Source organism: Mastomys coucha, unplaced genomic scaffold, assembly GCF_008632895.1.
Source record: "Mastomys coucha isolate ucsf_1 unplaced genomic scaffold, UCSF_Mcou_1 pScaffold9, whole genome shotgun sequence".
In the NCBI taxonomy this organism is placed as follows: Eukaryota; Metazoa; Chordata; class Mammalia; order Rodentia; family Muridae; genus Mastomys; species Mastomys coucha.
In genome coordinates, this window is record NW_022196915.1 from 18,849,048 (window position 1) to 18,866,402 (window position 17,355).

At 37.6% G+C, this 17,355-nt stretch overlaps 1 protein-coding gene across 4 annotated transcripts in view; it reads left to right on the top strand.

Moving 5' to 3' along the window:
* The window catches only part of Parg (poly(ADP-ribose) glycohydrolase), a 114,747-nt gene that overhangs the window by 55,172 nt on the left and 42,220 nt on the right, over positions 1-17,355 (top strand). For all 4 annotated transcript variants that reach the window (XR_004116266.1, XM_031362024.1, XM_031362025.1 and 1 more), the window contains 3 exons: positions 2,078-2,157; positions 12,890-12,950; positions 16,404-16,479. Coding sequence is in view for 3 of the 4 variants with exons in the window: in XM_031362024.1 (XP_031217884.1) it covers positions 2,078-2,157; positions 12,890-12,950; positions 16,404-16,479 (217 nt within the window). In the remaining variant the exon portion in view is untranslated. The remainder of the gene's footprint in view (positions 1-2,077; positions 2,158-12,889; positions 12,951-16,403; positions 16,480-17,355) is intronic.

Genomic DNA, 17,355 nt, shown 5'->3' on the forward strand with positions numbered 1-17,355 from the left:
ACCATGCACTACCATGCCCAGCTCTGCTCTGTATCTTTAAGATTTAAGTTTGTAAAATAAAATGTTACACTCATTTGTAGTGATAATGCTAACCATATAATGTTTTAGAAAATTACATGTTGCCAGGATAATAAGCGTCTTATCCCAGGGAGCTCCTAAGGTTAGTTCTCTGCGATTATGGTTATGAAATATGAGGGTTTTATGTGATTTTACAAGTAGCTGACCATACAGGGGACATTTTTCCTTTGGGGGAATTATACATTAAGGACAATAGTCATTTTTTCCTCTTTCCATGATAGTCATATTAAAGACCTCCCCCCTTAGTTGAATTGTATAGTACTTCTGTTTATCCCTAAAGAAAAAAAAGACAGTGCTGTGTTCTCTACTTATACTCCTTTTTTTCTATTAAGTAGTAGTTTTAGAGAGGGATTTTGCATAAGGCCAAGGTATTCATTTAGTAAATTGTATTTATTAGTACAGGATGTTTAATTAAACTGCCATGTGACATCTTCATTTGCACTGTCATTTTTATTTAAACAGACTGTTCTAATTAACATATTACAGAAGAAATCAAGCTGAAACCCTCACTTTTACAGTCTCTTTTTTAGATGCCAGTTAGATATAGGCATATTTGAGTTAAGTGTTTTAGAACAACAAATCTGCAATGAGTAAAAGTTACCTTGTAAGTACTTTTAAACTATTTTTTAAAGTAGAGCATATGTTAGGTTAAAATACTGTACAGTACTGGTATTTCTTTTAGGTGATGATCATACAAATTGTTTCTCCAGAAACTGACTCTGAATTCAGAATCTTCTAGATAGAATCCCTTGCTGTATTTCCTTTCCTTTTTGTAGGGTTTTTTGTGAATTGCCTTGCCCCTTTCTATACTCTTACATAAGATTGTTCTAATCATGAAAAATGGCACCCATTTTACCACTTACTAAAGAAGACTTTGACTTGAAGGCTTTCTGGATGTAAAGGCAGAATGTATGACTAGGGGCAGAGAATCTTCATTATTTATAGCCACTGAATCTTCACATGCTTTTTAAATGCCTTTGGAAAGCTAGATCTTATGCCCAAAAGTGTGCTTTTGTGTGAAATCTCATAATGAACTACTTACTCAGGTCTTATGCTTCTAAAGCCCTGTGTTTTCCTTCAGATAAATTGAATTACATGTTAGCAATAACAATACCATGCCATTACAAAGAAAACAAAATTAAACCTTGCAAATCAGGGTTGCTGGACACTGCAGCACAGCAAAGGCTTGGGTTTTGTTGCCAAGCAAAGGATTTGTGTTAACTCAGAATGCTATAGCAAAACATCACAGGCTCGTGGGTCAAACAGCGAGGTTTATATTTTGACAGTTTGGGAGTTAGACATACCACATCAAGATGCTGGTGGTTCAGTTTGAGGTGAGGGTTCTTCATGTCTTGTCTTCTCCCTGTCTCGCTTGCTGTCTCTTCTTCTAAGGACCCTAAGACTGTAGGATTTGGACTCTTCTCATCTAACTCAGCCTTTCCCACTGCATACAGGCCTTATTTCCAAATAGAGCCTTGTTGGGGATTTTGAATTCAACACAGGAATATTGGGAAGACAGAAACATCCAGTCCAGAACAGAATCTGTTTAATTACCAGAGACTACTCATCCTGTTCCCAGTGTCTTGTCAGAGGTGTCTGGGACTTGACTCTCATACTTACCTTACTTTATTGCAGACACTGAGGATGACAGTTTTTCTGAGATGCCATTTGTTTAGTTGCATAACTGCTTAGTAATATTATGCATTATAAGTAGTACTTGCCATAAAGACATTAACTGTGGCCTTAATTGACCCTGAGGACAAGACAGTGCTATGTACCTGGAGGAATAGGCGGAAGAAGAGCAGCATTGCCGCCAGCTCAGCGGTTATGGAGGAGCCTGTTTACAACCAGGTCGACTTTTTTCTACATGCCCTTTGACTCCTTGTTGGCTTTCTGGCTCTCCAGAGTTCCAGGACTGCCTTCTGCAGGAATTCAACAGAGACTTGGTGTTTGTGAATCACAAAGGCATTTTAACCCTTTTTCTTTTGACCTCTTTCAGGTTGTTTGAAGGACGTTCATCAAGGAAACCAGAGAAACTGAAAACACTCTTCTGCTACTTTCGAAGAGTCACAGAGAAAAGTAAATTCCTTTCACTCATAACTCTAATTTTTCTTGCTGATGGTGAAAATTCATATCAAATAACCTGGGTTATATTTTGTATTTTGAAGTATAATTGCTTGCTTAAACTTATTTTGACAATAACAACTTAATATAATATTCTAGATTTTATACTGTTTATGTATAGACATAAATGTGTACTGTAATATCCAAAATTAGACCTATGTACTTTGAAATACATACCCAAAGTTTGTTGTGACTCAAAACGACTTTCAAAGGAGATTGCAATGACCAGAAAGTACATTTAAGATGCTTTTTTATTTAAAGAAGCATTAGCAGGGCTGGCGAGATGGCTCAGCGGGTAAGAGCACTGACTGTTCTTCCGAAGGTCCTGAGTTCGGATCCCAGCAACCACATGGTGGCTCACAACCATCCGTAATGAGATCTGACGCCCTCTTCTGGTGCTTTGAGCAGGGCTATCCTGAGTTCAATTCCCAGCAGCTACATGATGGCCCACAGCCATCTGTACAGCTACGGTGTACTCATACACATTAAATAAATAAATAAATCTTAAAAAAAAAAACAAAGAAGTATTACTAACGTAATTTTTGTAGATCAAATCATTTTTTTTTAATTTTCATTCTTTTCTTTCCTGCCCTACTGTCCTACTTTGATCTCTATAACAGTGATAAACACCAAAATAAAAGGCAACCTAGGGAGGAGGTTATTTTAACTTATACTTCAGGTCACAGGTCCTCACTAGGGAAATCCAAGCAGAATCGGGAACTGTTGTTGATTGCTACTGGCTTGGTGTCTTAAACAGCCCAGCCCGCATGCTCAAGAATGGTACTGCCTGGAGTAGGCCTGGCCCTCCCAGTCAGTCACTAAACAAGGTAGTTTCTCACAGACAAATTTGATCTGGACAATTCCCCAACTAAAATTCCTTCTTTCGGGGTGGCTCTATTTGTGTCAAAGTTGACAACAAAAACTGACCCACACATCTATGGTGAGACTGAGTATACATATATCTCTTCCTCTGTGGGCCCTTACTGCTTTACTTTCTCCGAAGCAGATTCTCATCTGTGAGATAGAAGTGCAGCTGTAATTACTCTACAGGGTCGTTGGGATACTGAACAAGAGGAAACATGCTTACTATGTTAACTCTTAACAAGAGTAGACTTTCTTATAAGATAAAGAAAACCAGATTTGCAGAGTTACTTGGGTCTATTCTGGTCAAGTGAAATGAGCTTTCTTCCTTTCTAGCCCTCCAGCTTGTGGGACTGTCTTAAATCACATCTTGAAGTCATTCTAAGATCATTTACCCCTTTATGTACAATGTTTAAGGGAAAACCATATTCTTTCTTAATAATTAGTATTTATAGCTTACTTAGTTTTGCATACTGTACTGAAATGTTAAAGAAGATGTAGGATTACCCAGGCTTGTAAAAACACAATTAAAGTAGAATTTGCAGTCATTTGCTTAAAATGGGACCTTAGGGCTGGAATATTTGTAAAAGGCTGGCAAGGGCCTTACCTTGGTTCCCTATTGCCCAGGTGGATAAAAAGCCAGAGTGGTGGCAGGTACTTGTCATCCCTGCATTGGAGACAGAGACAGGCTATTCCCTATGTTCTCTGGCCAACCTAACCTATAGGCCAGTGAGAGACCCTGTCTTAAACAGACAGACAAACAAACAAATGAACAAGTCCATGAATGAATGCACAAAAGAATTAAAGAATGAATGAATGAATGAATGAATAGTAGTTGGCAGTGCCTGAGGAATATCCTTATATTCTCTGGCTTACATACATAAACACAAATATATTAATGAACATACACACACATGTGCACATATACACATAGGTGCATATTCATATACACGTACACAGAAATATAACTCTTTGTTGAGGTAGTATCTCATTGTGTAGCACAGGCTAACTTTAAACTCAGAGTCCTCCTGTTCCTACCTCTAAGTGTTAGAATTACAATTGTGTAATTCAGTGTAGTATAAAGCTACTAATTATTTTTACTAACATGTTTTAGATATAAATAAGTAATTGAAAGCTGACTTTTCTAGTCTGATTATCAAATCGTATATTTCTTTTCTAAAAGTTAATTTGCTTTTCTAAGTTTTAAGACTTCATTTATTTTAAGGAAAAATGTAAAAGCTTTTGTTTGTTTAACCAGAAATATATAAACCCTCTAGTAATGTATAAATCATAAGCCTTGGGACTTGGAGTGAAGAAATAAATTATGCATAGATAAATTTATATAAATAAAAAATGTGCTGGGCAGTGATGGCGCACACCATTAATCCCAGCACTTGGGAGGCAGAGGCAGGTGGATTTCTAAGTTCAAGGCCAGCCTGGTCTACAGAGTTCCAGGACAGCCAGGACTACACAGAGAAACTCTTGTCTCAAAAAAACAAAAACAACAACAACAAAAAAAATGTTTCTTTTTGCTCCTCCCCTTCTGCATAGTAATTTACTTCTTTGCAAAAATACAGTGTGGGGTTACTGTAGGTCTTGATATGACCCCAGTGGCTGAAAGAAAAGCTCTGAAGGGAAATGAGAGGCTTGTGCTAAAGGTTCTGGAGTCGGCTGTACAGAGACTTCAGAAATCAATTTAAAGTCCCATAATGCCTTAAACTCCCTTCTATGCCAGGAAGTTCCATCATACTGTGTCTCTAAGAAGGAGGAGATACACAGAAGTGGTGACTGTTACAGGTAAGCTGGCACACTAGGATAAATAAGAAATCATTCTGGCTGTGCAGAAAAGAAACATTGGAAACTTGTACATCTCAACTGTAATCCTAGATAGAGGAGTGGGAAAATCTCTAAGAATTTGAACCATAAATTTTAAGTGCCAAGTCTGGAATCCTACCACCAACGTGATCTGCAAAGGCCTGCAACTGAATTGAATCCAATCTTAAGTCAGTGGTGCCTCAAGTTGAATATAAAGGCACATGCTAATCTTTTTTGGGAAAGTTCTGTTTTAATCCAGACTATGCCTTGATAGCCACTGTAAAATAATATGCTCGTTTCAGAAACTTAATATATGAAAAAACAAAAACAAAACCTATAGCTTTAGAATAGATAAGACATAATTCTAGCAGGACCTACTTCTTAAACTATGCATTTAATATTCATGATGAGGACTTTGGGACTACAAGATACAATAGTCTTCGGAATTATTGTATATAGCTTAGAAATAAAGAATCTTACAGGTTAACTATTTAAAGCATGGTAACTCAGCCATGCTCTCAAGGCGCTGTATTGCTGTTTATTGCAGAGCCATGCCTTTCCCACCTTCTTGTTTTGCCTGTGGTGTTTATCAATTTCTCTTAGTCTCTCTGTGCATTTGTCTTTAAAAATCTAAACACTATTTTAAGATCTGTGTTAACAAGAAGTCCTGGTTCTAATGCCACTGCCGTCTGTAACATTTGAGTTGTTTTGTATGTTACTGGGAGTAAAGAAATGCAGAATTGTCTATGCTGAGCTTTTGTTGGACTCAACAGTCACCACTAATAGTTTCTGACATCGCTTTCTTATGCTTAAGAGCCTTTCCCCTGCAGAAGGAAGCAGACGTGGCATCAGCCTTTTAGTTTGTTCTTCTTTGGTCTGAAGCAGACAAATTTCTTCTGGCTAGATGACTTATTTTTTGCTTTTTACTGGGGAAAAAGAAACCAATCAAACAAAAAACAGTAAATCTAGCCAGAAATTTTTTTCTCCAAAATTGTTGACTGTCTTGCTGATATTTAATTTTAATCCTTTTAAGTTTATTGTTTATTTAAAAAATTTTTCCCTAAATTCTTTTAATTTTTAATTTTAAAAGTAATTCCCTTAATTACATTTATTAATACAGTGATTTCTCCTCTGGTAAAGTGCCTGTTTATCTGAGCAGAGCTATTGACTAAAATGTAAGTCATTGACATGCTCTAAAATGACATGCCCACAAATTAGTTTTTAAGTCTTAATACATTTTACTTCACCATAAAGCACATAAATGTGTTGACAAGTTTTTGAGTATAGGGTTAAGTTTTTTCTTTGAAGTCTGTAAACTGGAATTCAGTCTTGTATTTGTTGTTTATACTAAACCAACTTTTCAGTTTTTTAAAACATCACCAAAAACTCCCAGTTCTCAAGTCATACTATTGTACTGTTATCTGTAGTTTTCTTTTGTGAGAGATTATTGTTTTATAGAAGGAGATCCTAATGTTAAGACGGTAGCATTTTTAGTCATGATCTTGATGTACAGCTGATCCTCTGTATCCAAAGACTCTCCATCAGCAAATTCTGTATGTCTCAGAATGAACATCATCTAAAAATGAATTTGAACTTCTTTTATTTTTTTAATTAGATATTTTCTATATTTACATTTCAAATGATATTTCCTCTCCTGGTTACCCCCCCGGGAAAAAAAAAACAAAAAAACAAAAACAAAACAAACAATCAAAAAACCTGTTTCCTCCCCCTTTCCTCTGCTCACCAACCCACCCTCTTCTGCTTCCTGGCCCTGGCATTCCCCTACACTGGGGCATAGAACCTTCACAGGGCCAAGGGCCTCTCCTCCCATTGATGACCAACTATGCCATCCTCTGCTACATATGCTGCTGGAGCCATTAGTCCCACCATGTGTACTCTTTGTTGATAGTTTAGACCCTGGGAGCTCTGAGGGTACTAGTTAGTTCATATTGTTGTTCGTCCTAAGAGGCTGCAAACTCTTCAGCTCCTTGGGTCCTTTCTCTAACTCCTTCATTGGGGACCCTGTACTCAGTCTAATGGATGGCTGTGAGTCTCTACTTCTGTATTAGTTGGGCACTGGCAGAGCCTCTCAGGAGACAGCTATATCAGGCTCCTGTCATCCAGGACTTGCCGGCATCCACAATAGTGTCTGGGTTTGATGATTGAATATGGGAAGGATTCTTAGGTGGAGCAGTCTCTGGATTGTTGTTCTTTCAGTCTCTGTTCCATCCTTTGTCTCTGCAACTCCTTAGATGGGTATTTTGTTCCCCCTTCTAAGAAGGAACGAAACATCCATACTTTGGTCTTCCTTTTTGAGTTTCTTGTGGTTTGTGGATTATATTTTGGGTATTCTGAGCTTCTGGGCTAATATTCACTTATCAGAGAGTACATGCTATGTGTGTTCTTTTGTGATTGGATTACCTCACTCAGGATGATAATTCTCTAGATCCATCCATTTCCCTAAGAATTTCATAAATTAATTGTTTTTAATAGCTGAGTAGTTAGTACTCCATCGTGTAGATGTACCACATTTTCTGTATCCATTCCCTGTTTAGGGACATTTGGGTTGTTTCCAGTTTCTGGCTACTATAAATAAGCCTGCAATGAACATAGTGGAGCATGTGTCCTTATTATATGTTGGAGCCTTTTCTGGGTGTATGCCCAGGAGTGGTATAGCTGGGTCCTCTGGTAATACTATGTCCAGTTTCCTGAGGAACTGCCAAGCTGATTTCCAGAGTGGTTGTATCAGCTTGTAATCCCACCAGCAATGAAGGAGTGCTCCTCTTTCTCCACAACCTTGCCAGCATCTGCTGTCACCTGAGTTTTTGATTTTAGCCATTCTGACTGGTGTGAGGTGGAATCTCAGAGTTGTTTTGATTTGCATTCCCTGATGACTAAGAATGTTGAGCACTTCTTTAGGTGCTTCTCAGCCATTCGATATTCCTCAGTTGAGAATTCTTTGTTTAGCTCTGTACCCCATTTTTAATAGGGTTATTTGATTCTCTGGAGTCTAACTGCTTGAGTTCTTTGTACATATTGGATATAGCCCTCTATCATCTGTAGGATTGGTAAGGATCTTTTCCCAATCTGTTGGTTGCCATTTTGTCCTATTAACAATGTCCTTTGCCTTACAGAAGCTTTGTAGTTTTATGAGGTCCCATTTGTCAATTCTTGATCTTAGAGCATGAGCTATTGGTGTTCTCTTCAGGAAATTTTCCCCTGTGCCCACGTGCTCAAGGCCCTTCCCCACTTTCTTTTCTATTAGCTTCAGTGTATCTGGTTTTATGTGGAAGTCCTTGATCCACTTGGACTTGAGCTTTGTACAAGGAGATAGGAGTGGATCAATTTGCATTCTTCTACATGCTAACTACCAGTTGAGCCAGCACCATTTGTTGAAAATGCTGTCTTTTTTCCACTGGATGGTTTTAGCTCCTTTGTCAATGATCAGGTGACCATAGGTGTGTGGGTTTGTTTCTGGGTCTTCAGTTCTATTCCATTGATCCACCTGTCTGTCACTGTACCAATACCATGTAGCTTTTATCACAATTGCTCTGTAGTACAGCTTAAGGTCTGGGATGGTGATTCCACCAGAGGTTCTTTTATTATTGAGAATAGTTTTAGCTATCCTAGGTTTTTTGTTATTCCAGATGAATTTGCAAATTGCTCTTTCTAAGTCTGTTAGGAATTGAGTTGGAATTTTGAAAGGGATTGCATTGAATCTGTAGATTGCTTTCGGCAAGATGGCCATTTTTACTATATTAATCCTGCCAATCCATGAGTATAAGAGTTCCATATCCTGATATCTTCTTCAATTTCCTTCTTCAGAGACTTGAAGTTCTCATCATACATATCTTTTACTTGCTAAGTTAGAGTCACACCAAGGGGACACAATGAAAAATTGTATTGTGACTATTATTTGTGACTATTGTGAAGGATGTTGTTTCCCTAATTTCTTTCTCAGACTATTTATCCTTTGTGTAGAGGAAGGCCTATGATTTGCTTGAGTTAATTTTATATCCGGCTACTTTGCAGAAGTTGTTTATCAGGTTTAGGAGTTCTCTGGTGGAATTTTTGGGGCCACTTAAGTATACTATCATATCATCAGCAAATAGTGATAATTTGACTTCTTCCTTTTCAGTTCGTATCCCATTGATTTCCTTTTGTTGTCTAATTGCTCTGGCTAGGACTTCAAGTACAATATTGAATAGGTAGGGAGAGAGTGGGCAGCCTTGTCTAGTCCCTGATTTTAGTGGGATTGCTTCAGTTTCTTTCCATTTAGTTTGACATTGGCTACTGGTTTGCTGTATATTGCTTTTTACTGTGTTTAGGTATGGGCCTTGAATTCCTGATCTTTCCAAGATTTTATCATGAAGGGATGTTGAATTTTGTCAAATGCTTTCTCAGCATCTAATGAGATGATCATATGATTTTTTTTCTTTGAGTTTGTTTATGTAGTGGATTACATTGATGAATTTCCGTATACTGAACCATCCCTGCACACCTGGGATGAAGCCTACTTGATCATGATGGATGATTGTTTTGATGTGTTCTTGGATTCGGTTTGAAAGAATTTTATTGAGTATTTTTGCATTGATATTCGTAAGGGAAATTGGTTTGAAGTTTTCTTTCTTTGTTAGGTCTTTGTGTGGTTTAGGTATCAGAGTAATTTTAGCTTCATCGAACAAATTGGATATAGTACCTTCTGTTTCTATTTTGTGGGATAGTTTGCGGAGTATTGATATTAGGTCTTCTTTGAAGGTTTGATAAAACTCTGCACTAAACTCATCTGGTCCTGGGCTTTTTTTGGTTGGGAGACTATTAGTGACTGTTTCTATTTTATTAGCAGATATGGGACTGTTTAGATCATCGATCTGATCGATTTCACTTTGATACCTGGTATCTGCCTAGAAAACTGTCCATTTCATTAAGGTTTTCCAGTTTTGTTGAGTATAGGCTTTTGTAGTAGGATCTGATGATTTTTTTGGATTTCCTCAGTTTCTGTTGTTATGTCTCCCTTTTCATTTCTGATCTTATTAATTAGGATACTGTCTCTGTGCCCTCTAGTTAGTCGTGCTAAGGATTTATCTATTTTGTTGATTTTCTCAAAGAGCCAGCTCCTGGTTTGGTTGATTCTTTGTATAGTTCTTTTTGTTTCCATTTGGTTGATTTCAGCCCTGAGTTTGATTATTTCCTGCTGTGGACTCTTGGGTGAATGCTTCTTTTTGTTCTAGAGCTTTCAGATGTGCTGTCAAATTGCTGGTGTATGTTCTCTCCAGTTTCTTTTTCGAGGCACTTAGAGCTATGATTTTTCCTGCTTTTGTGTCCCATAAGTTTGTGTATGTTGTAGCTTCATTTTCATTAAACTCTAGAAAGTCTTTAGTTTCTTTCTTTATTTCTTCCTTGACCAGGTTATCATTGAGTAGAGTGTTGTTAAGCTTCCAAGTGTATGTGGGCTTTCTATTGTTTATGTTACTATTGAGGAAGCAGCCTTAGTCCGTGTGATCTGATAGGTTGCAAGGAATTATTTCAATCTTCTCGTATCTGTTGAGGCTTGATTTGTGACCGATTATATATTCAAGTTTTGGAGAAGGTACCATGAGGTGCTAAGAAGAAGGTATATCCTTTTGTTTTAGGATAAAAAGTTCTATAGATATCTGTTAAATCCATTTGTTTTATAACTTCTGTTAGTCTCACTGTGTCTTTGTTTAGTTTCTGTTTCTTTGATCTGTCCATTTGAGAGATTGCAGTGTTGAGGTGTGCTTTGAGCTTTAGTAAAGTTTCTTTTATGAATGTAGATGCCCTTGCATTTGAAGCATAGAGGTTCAGAATTGAGAGTTCGTCTTGGTAGATCTTACCTTTGAGGAGTATGAGGTGTCCCTCCTTATCTTTTTTGATCAATTTAGGTTGACAGTCAATTTTATTCGATATTAGAATGACTACACCAGCTTGTTTCTTGGGACCATTTTCTTGGAAAATTGTTTTCCAGCCTTTTATTCTGAGGTAGTGTCTGTCTTTGTCACTGAGGTGGGTTTCCTGTTTACGTACTGGATCTGATAGCCTATGTCTTTTTATTGGGGAATTGAGTCCATTGATATTAATAGATATTAAGGAAAAGTAATTGTTGCTTCCTGTTATTTTTGTTGTTAAAGTTGAAATTCTGTTCATGTGGCTATCTTCTTTTAGTTTTATTGAAAGATTACTTTCTTGCTTTTTCAAGGATGTAGTTTTGCACGTTGTGTTGGAGTTTTCCATTTATTGTGTTTTGAAGGGCTGGATTTGTGGAAATATACTGTGTAAATTTGGTTTTGTTATGGAATACTTTGGTTTCTCCATCTATGACAATTGAGAGTTTTGCTGGGTATAGTATCCTGGGCTGGCATTTGTGTTCTCTTAGGGTCTATATGACATCAGCCCAGGATCTTCTGACTTTCATAGTCTCTGGCGAGAAGTCTGGTATAATTCTGATAGGTCTGCTTTTATATGTTACTTGACCTTTTTCCCTAACTGCTTTTAATATTCTTTCTTTGTTTTGTGTATTTGGTGTTTTGACTGTTATGTGGTGGGAGGAATTTCTTTCCTAGTCCAAACTATTTGGAGTTCTGTAGGCTTCTTGTGTGTTCATGGGCATTACTTTTTTTAGGTTAGGGAAGTTTTTTTTCTATAATTTTGTTGAAGATACTTACTGGCCCTTTAAGTTGGGAATCTTCACTCTCTTCTATATGTGTTATCCTTTGGTTTGGTCTTCTCATTGTGTCCTGGATTTACTGGATGTTTTAGGTTAGGAGCTTTTTGCATTTTGTCTTTTCTTTGACTGTTGTGTCAATGTTTTCTATGTTATCTTCTGCACCTGAGATTCTCTCTTCTATCTTTTGTATTCTGTTGGTGATGCTTGCATCTATGGCTCCTGGCTTCTTTCCAAGGTTTTCTATCTCCAGAGTTGTCTCTCTTTGTGATTTCTTAATTGTTTCTACTTCCATTTTTAGGTCCTGGATGGTTTTGTTCAATTCCTTCACCTGTTTGCTTGTGCTTTCCTGTAATTCTTTAAGGGATTTTTGTGTTTCCTCTTTACGGGCTTGCACTCATTTACTTGTGTTTTCCTGTATTTCTTTAAGGGGGTTATTCATGCCCTTCTTAAATTCCTCTATCACCATCATGAGATATGATTTTAGTTCCAAATCTTGCTTTTCTAGTGTTTTGGGATATCCAGGCTTGCTGTGGTAGGAGTACTAGGTTCTGATCATGCCAAGTAGTCTTGGTTTCTGTTGGTAAGATTCTTGCATTTGCCTTTAGCCTTCTGTTAATCTCTGGTGTTAGATGTTTTTGATGTCTCTGGCTGGAGCTTGTTCCTCCTTTGGGTCTGTAAGCCTGTGTCAGCACTTCTGGGAGATCAGCTCTACCCTCGTAGGACCCATTTGCAGAGGGCTGTGGATCAGCCTTCCCTCCTGGGTGCAGGTGGATGAGTGAAGGCTACAGCTTCTGTGGCCTGTGCCTCCCAGCTGGTCCCACCTGAGACCCGGGGTCAGAGCAGGGTTCCTTGGAGAGAAGCTCTCTGCTTGAGGGAAAGGTGTGCAGAGGGTTGTGGATCTGCTGTGTATCCTAGTTGTAGGTGGAGGTAGAAATGATCCTATCCCAGGCTTCTGGGGCCTGAGCCTCCCAGCTGGTTCTGCCTTAGAAAGTCACTGGAGAGAAAATCTAGAATAGAATTCTGTCTTTTTAAGGCTGACTTAGTCTGTAGTCCAACTCCCAACAATGGTCAGCAGCAGCTGTGAATGAAAGTCCAAGGATGTAGCAGTTGCTCAGTCCCACAAGGCAAGCAGGTGAAGAAGAGAGACAAAGCAAATTTGAACTTCTGATTCTCTTCTCCCCCAGGTCTGTGCTCATACACATTTGCCACTTTGCCTGATTCTCCTTATTTTTGTAGGTGTTGTTAGCCATATTCTTTTGTTGAGTATATTTAAGTTAAAAATTAATACTTTATGTATATGTGTCTTTTCTTTTATTATTTCTGTAGAGCCTACTGGATTGGTGACATTTACAAGACAGAGTCTTGAAGATTTTCCAGAATGGGAAAGGTAATGATAAAAATAACCATCAACCTTAGAATTGCAAGGTCTGTTTGATTATGGGAGGATTCTCTTTTATAGCTCTTAGGAAGATAGGTTTCAGTCTCTAATTGTCCTACATCCAAGGAATTTCCTCCTATACAGAACTCATCCATGTGCTATTGTTAGCACATGTCTTTTAAATAAGAGTCTCATCCTCTGACTTTGCTGAGCCTTCTGAGGTGCATTCTGTCTAGCATCGAGGTTTCTGTGTGAGGGTACTGCTGCTGAGTGGACATCAGTGCTCTCCCTGGCTCCTTGTACAGCTGAGGTTTATATTCTAATGGATTGTCTTCTAGAGGACAGTGCAAGGAAGAATGTCTTTTACTATGTTTTATAATTGGCATGTCAAGAATTTTGAGGTTTGATTTGTGTGTGTGTGTGTGTGTGTGTGTGTGTGTGTGCACAATTGACAGATTTTGTGGATTCCTCACTTACTATGTTTTTTTTTTTTAAATATGTATGTTTTATCTGGTAATTCTGAACAGAATAATAGCCAGTTTGATTCAATCCATATTTGTAAGATGTTTAATACTGTGAAATAGAAAATACATTTCCTAATCTAGAGCAAATTTCCAATGATTAAAGAAAATGGGCCAGCTTTTTAAATACAGAGAAAGGTATGATTTCATGTTAAGAAATGTCTCTCATTTTAAATACTTTTAATAGTTTGTAATTTTGTTCATAGTTAGCGATAAAGAAGAATGATTTCTATGCTAGTTAACCTGAAAGGACCTGTCTGCTTAGGTGATACTTTGGTCATTAGAGATGGTTATTTGTGAGGTGAAAGAAGAACTTCAGAAGACCGAGTGTGTGATTGAAATGATTCTTAGTAGAGAGCAGTGGGTAGAAGAAAGCAGCGTGAGTATGCAGAGGGCCTGAGCCAGGACAGGTGTATACAGAACCATGGCGAGTGGAGGTGAGAAGGCAAAGAACCCCCAGGATGTCAGTGACACCACCATCCTTTCAATGATGGAGACCTGACAGGCTCATTGATGGTACATTCATTAATCTAACTCTGTCCACCCCATTATCAGCGACTATGTATCTGACACTGCATTTCACCACAATCATCTGTCTTTTGTAAGTCCCTTCCCCTGTTCTTTTTTTTTTTTCCTGACACTAAAATTAGTGAACCTGATTTGTAAAGTTCTTTGACCTTTTCTCAACCTTAAAAATGCTTTCTTGGTCTCTACTTCTAAGATTGACACAAGTCTGTACTAACTTGTTTTAGATCATAAACTCCTCTTTGATATACCTTGATTTCATTGGTTCCTCTTAAAATGTGGTGTCTAGAACTAAACATTTACTGTGTCTCCTGTCCAGTCTGGAGTAGAGAGCTTTGCTTTTCTTTGCTTGTCTTCAGTGCTGAGATACAGGAGTGAAGGGATACAGTCTTTTTCTAGATAACTTCACAGTGCTCACTAGCCTGGCACTAATGTAAAGGCACTATGTTGTAGAGAAAGGACTCGTGGAAATGCAGGCTATAGCGTGGCTGCTTTGTGAAAGGAATACAACAACAAGCTCTATGTGACACTGATTGCCCTTTAACTATGATAGGCAGAACCCAGTTTGGTACCATTTAGCTGCTTCATGAGTGAGTTGGGGAGTGTCATTAAATTCAGTCTCCCAGACTCCATAGAACCAGGAAAGTGCATTTACAGAGGGAGGATGGAAGAGAGATAAGGATTGCCAGTACTATCAAGAACTGGACTTCGCAGGCCCTTTCCTGAATCTGTTTCTGCCATGTTCCAGTTAGCCGTTTGATTCTTAGCAGGTACCCTACCCAGGCATAGTTAACCACAGAGAGCCATAGTCTATGTCTTTGATTCTTGTGGCACGAGCAGAAGGTATTTTCAGAGACTAAACGTGGAGAACTACTAGGAAGTTAAAGGATCTATCAACCCTTTTCCTAATTACAGTGAGACTGGTATACATGGTTACCAAGTTCAGTTTTGGAGAAATGTTGCCAATCATAGTATTTCCTGATTGATACAGTTCACAGGTTTCTGGATCATGCCTCTTTGTCTTTTCAGTTATATCCTCATAGGCAGTGTTACCTCTGAAGAAAATGACTGGGATATTAGGGCCATGAAAGGGAAGTTTAAAAAAAAAGCAGCCTAGTTTAGTTCCATTCCCAGAACTCACAGGAGTTAAGGAAAGAACCAACTTCCATAAGTTGTACTGTAATCTGTACACAAATATTGTGGCACTTGGGCATGTGTGCGCACGCGCGCGCACACACACACACACACACACACACAAAATATATGTAATAAAGCTGCTATTACACAATAAAACCTATAGACTTATACAAAAGATTATATGATGTTTTCTAAAAACATGATATACTATTAATGGTTTCAATCAATGAGAAGCCACTTGGGTTCAAATCTGTACTGCTTTTTATTTTACTAGCTTGAATAAATCAATTAAATGCTTTCTGTATTTTTATTTTCTTTCTATCAAGTGGAGGTTATTCTGATAATTAAATGAGTTGATCCAAATAAAGGCTTTAGAATAGAAGTTGTATTAAAGAAAGAAAAAAGAAGTTGTATTAAAGAATCTTACATTAAACTAATCTATCAGTTAGACTAGAGTTTAGCCACAAATATTTGTGAGGTCAAAATTTGGACATTAGTGAATCTCAGCAATAAATAGTATTTCTAAATTGTGTGTGTGTGTGTATGTGTTAGTGTGGGTGGATGTTAGTGTGGGTGGATGTGTTTATTTTGTTTGTGTGTTTGTTCACCACCTACTCCTAAAACATTATGAATGACCTCTTTAAGTTAGCTTGGGTCTCATCTCTGACATATCCCAATGTAGCTTAAGTCTTTTTAGTCAATAGGCAATTGGAGAGCTATTGGAAGCTACTAAGGAACTAATGTCATCTTCAAATGTTGTTCATGCAATGAAAAATTATCAACCTGATATATAACAGGCCAATATCTCAGTATCTATAGTTTATGAAAGAAAAAAATTGTGCTGACTACTTAGTTACACTTGCTAGGTTTATTCATCAACAGTGTTAATGTAAAAATTCTATAGATCAGAATTCCACTGGCACCTCTTCCTAAGCACTAGGTATCAAACTAGTGAAAATAGAGCCCATTTACGAACCCTGCAGGTAATCGTCAGATTTTCTATATTAGATTGCAGACTCTAGCATAATAAAATTTCATTTTTTATATCCTGAGAAATTTTTTAACTATTAATATTGTGCAGGGGAGAATAATTTTCTGCCTCATTTTAATGCTTATATGCATGCTTTAGTGAAAATTGAGAGGATCAACCCAAGGAATGTTAACGTTTATTTCTGGCTTTAGATTTTGATGGTTTCCTTTGTTTGTTTCATAGTTATTTGTATTTTCAGATTTATGTGTTAAACATTACTTATCTAAGAAAATACCTTCTACATTGTAGATGTGAAAAACCCCTGACACGCTTACATGTCACTTACGAGGGTACCATAGAAGGCAACGGCCGAGGCATGCTACAGGTACGTTAATATCACAAGGATATGTGCATTTAAGACTCCTCTTACCAGCTTTCCAACAGTAAAGGAAATTTGAAAACCCATTTGTCTCCTGAATTGATTTAATGCAGAAAGGTATAGAGAAAAACAGAACAAATCACTTTGACAGCTGCTGTTTGCCCATGTATACTCATGTGCCTCTCACAAAAGCTTTTGACAGAAAATCCCAAGGTCTGGACAACATCAGTCCTCTTGGTTCAGACATTGATTGTGGACTGACAGAGGATGAAGTTCTTAGGGTATGGTCTTGACAAGCTGTCAGCACGCAGTTTTGTTCTTTTTCTTTAAAGGCTTGTTTTTGCCCTAAATCATGACTAGTTTGAGATGTTTTTCTGCCACCAAAAGCTTTGTTTGGGTGTAGGAGGCAGACATCTAAGACTGATTGATAAAAACAGATTTCTTCCCATATAGAACACTTTCAAAGCACATGATATAGCTATTTGTACTATCTTTCCCCTATTGAAAAGCAAGTAATCCTGTCCATTCCTTCATCACTGTGAAGTCATTACTACTATCACCTTTCCCCAAAACTTGAGAGAAATAATAGTTAAGAAGCCAGGCATGGTGTCACATTCCTGTAATCCTAACATTGGAAAATCTGAGGCTTAATGAGATCAAGACATACATTCCAAAATAACTGAAGAGTCATCTTCTTTCTAGAACAGTCCTTTATGTAGACATATTTATGCATAACATCAGAAAAAAAGCATCCTCTGTTTTCTGTTTGGTTATTTTGGATTGTATAAGACAGATTCTCCCTAGTCAAAAAGACCAAAGACAGTCATTACTTGAAAGGTGAACACAGAAATACACTGTTTTTTTTTTTTTAGATATTTTCTT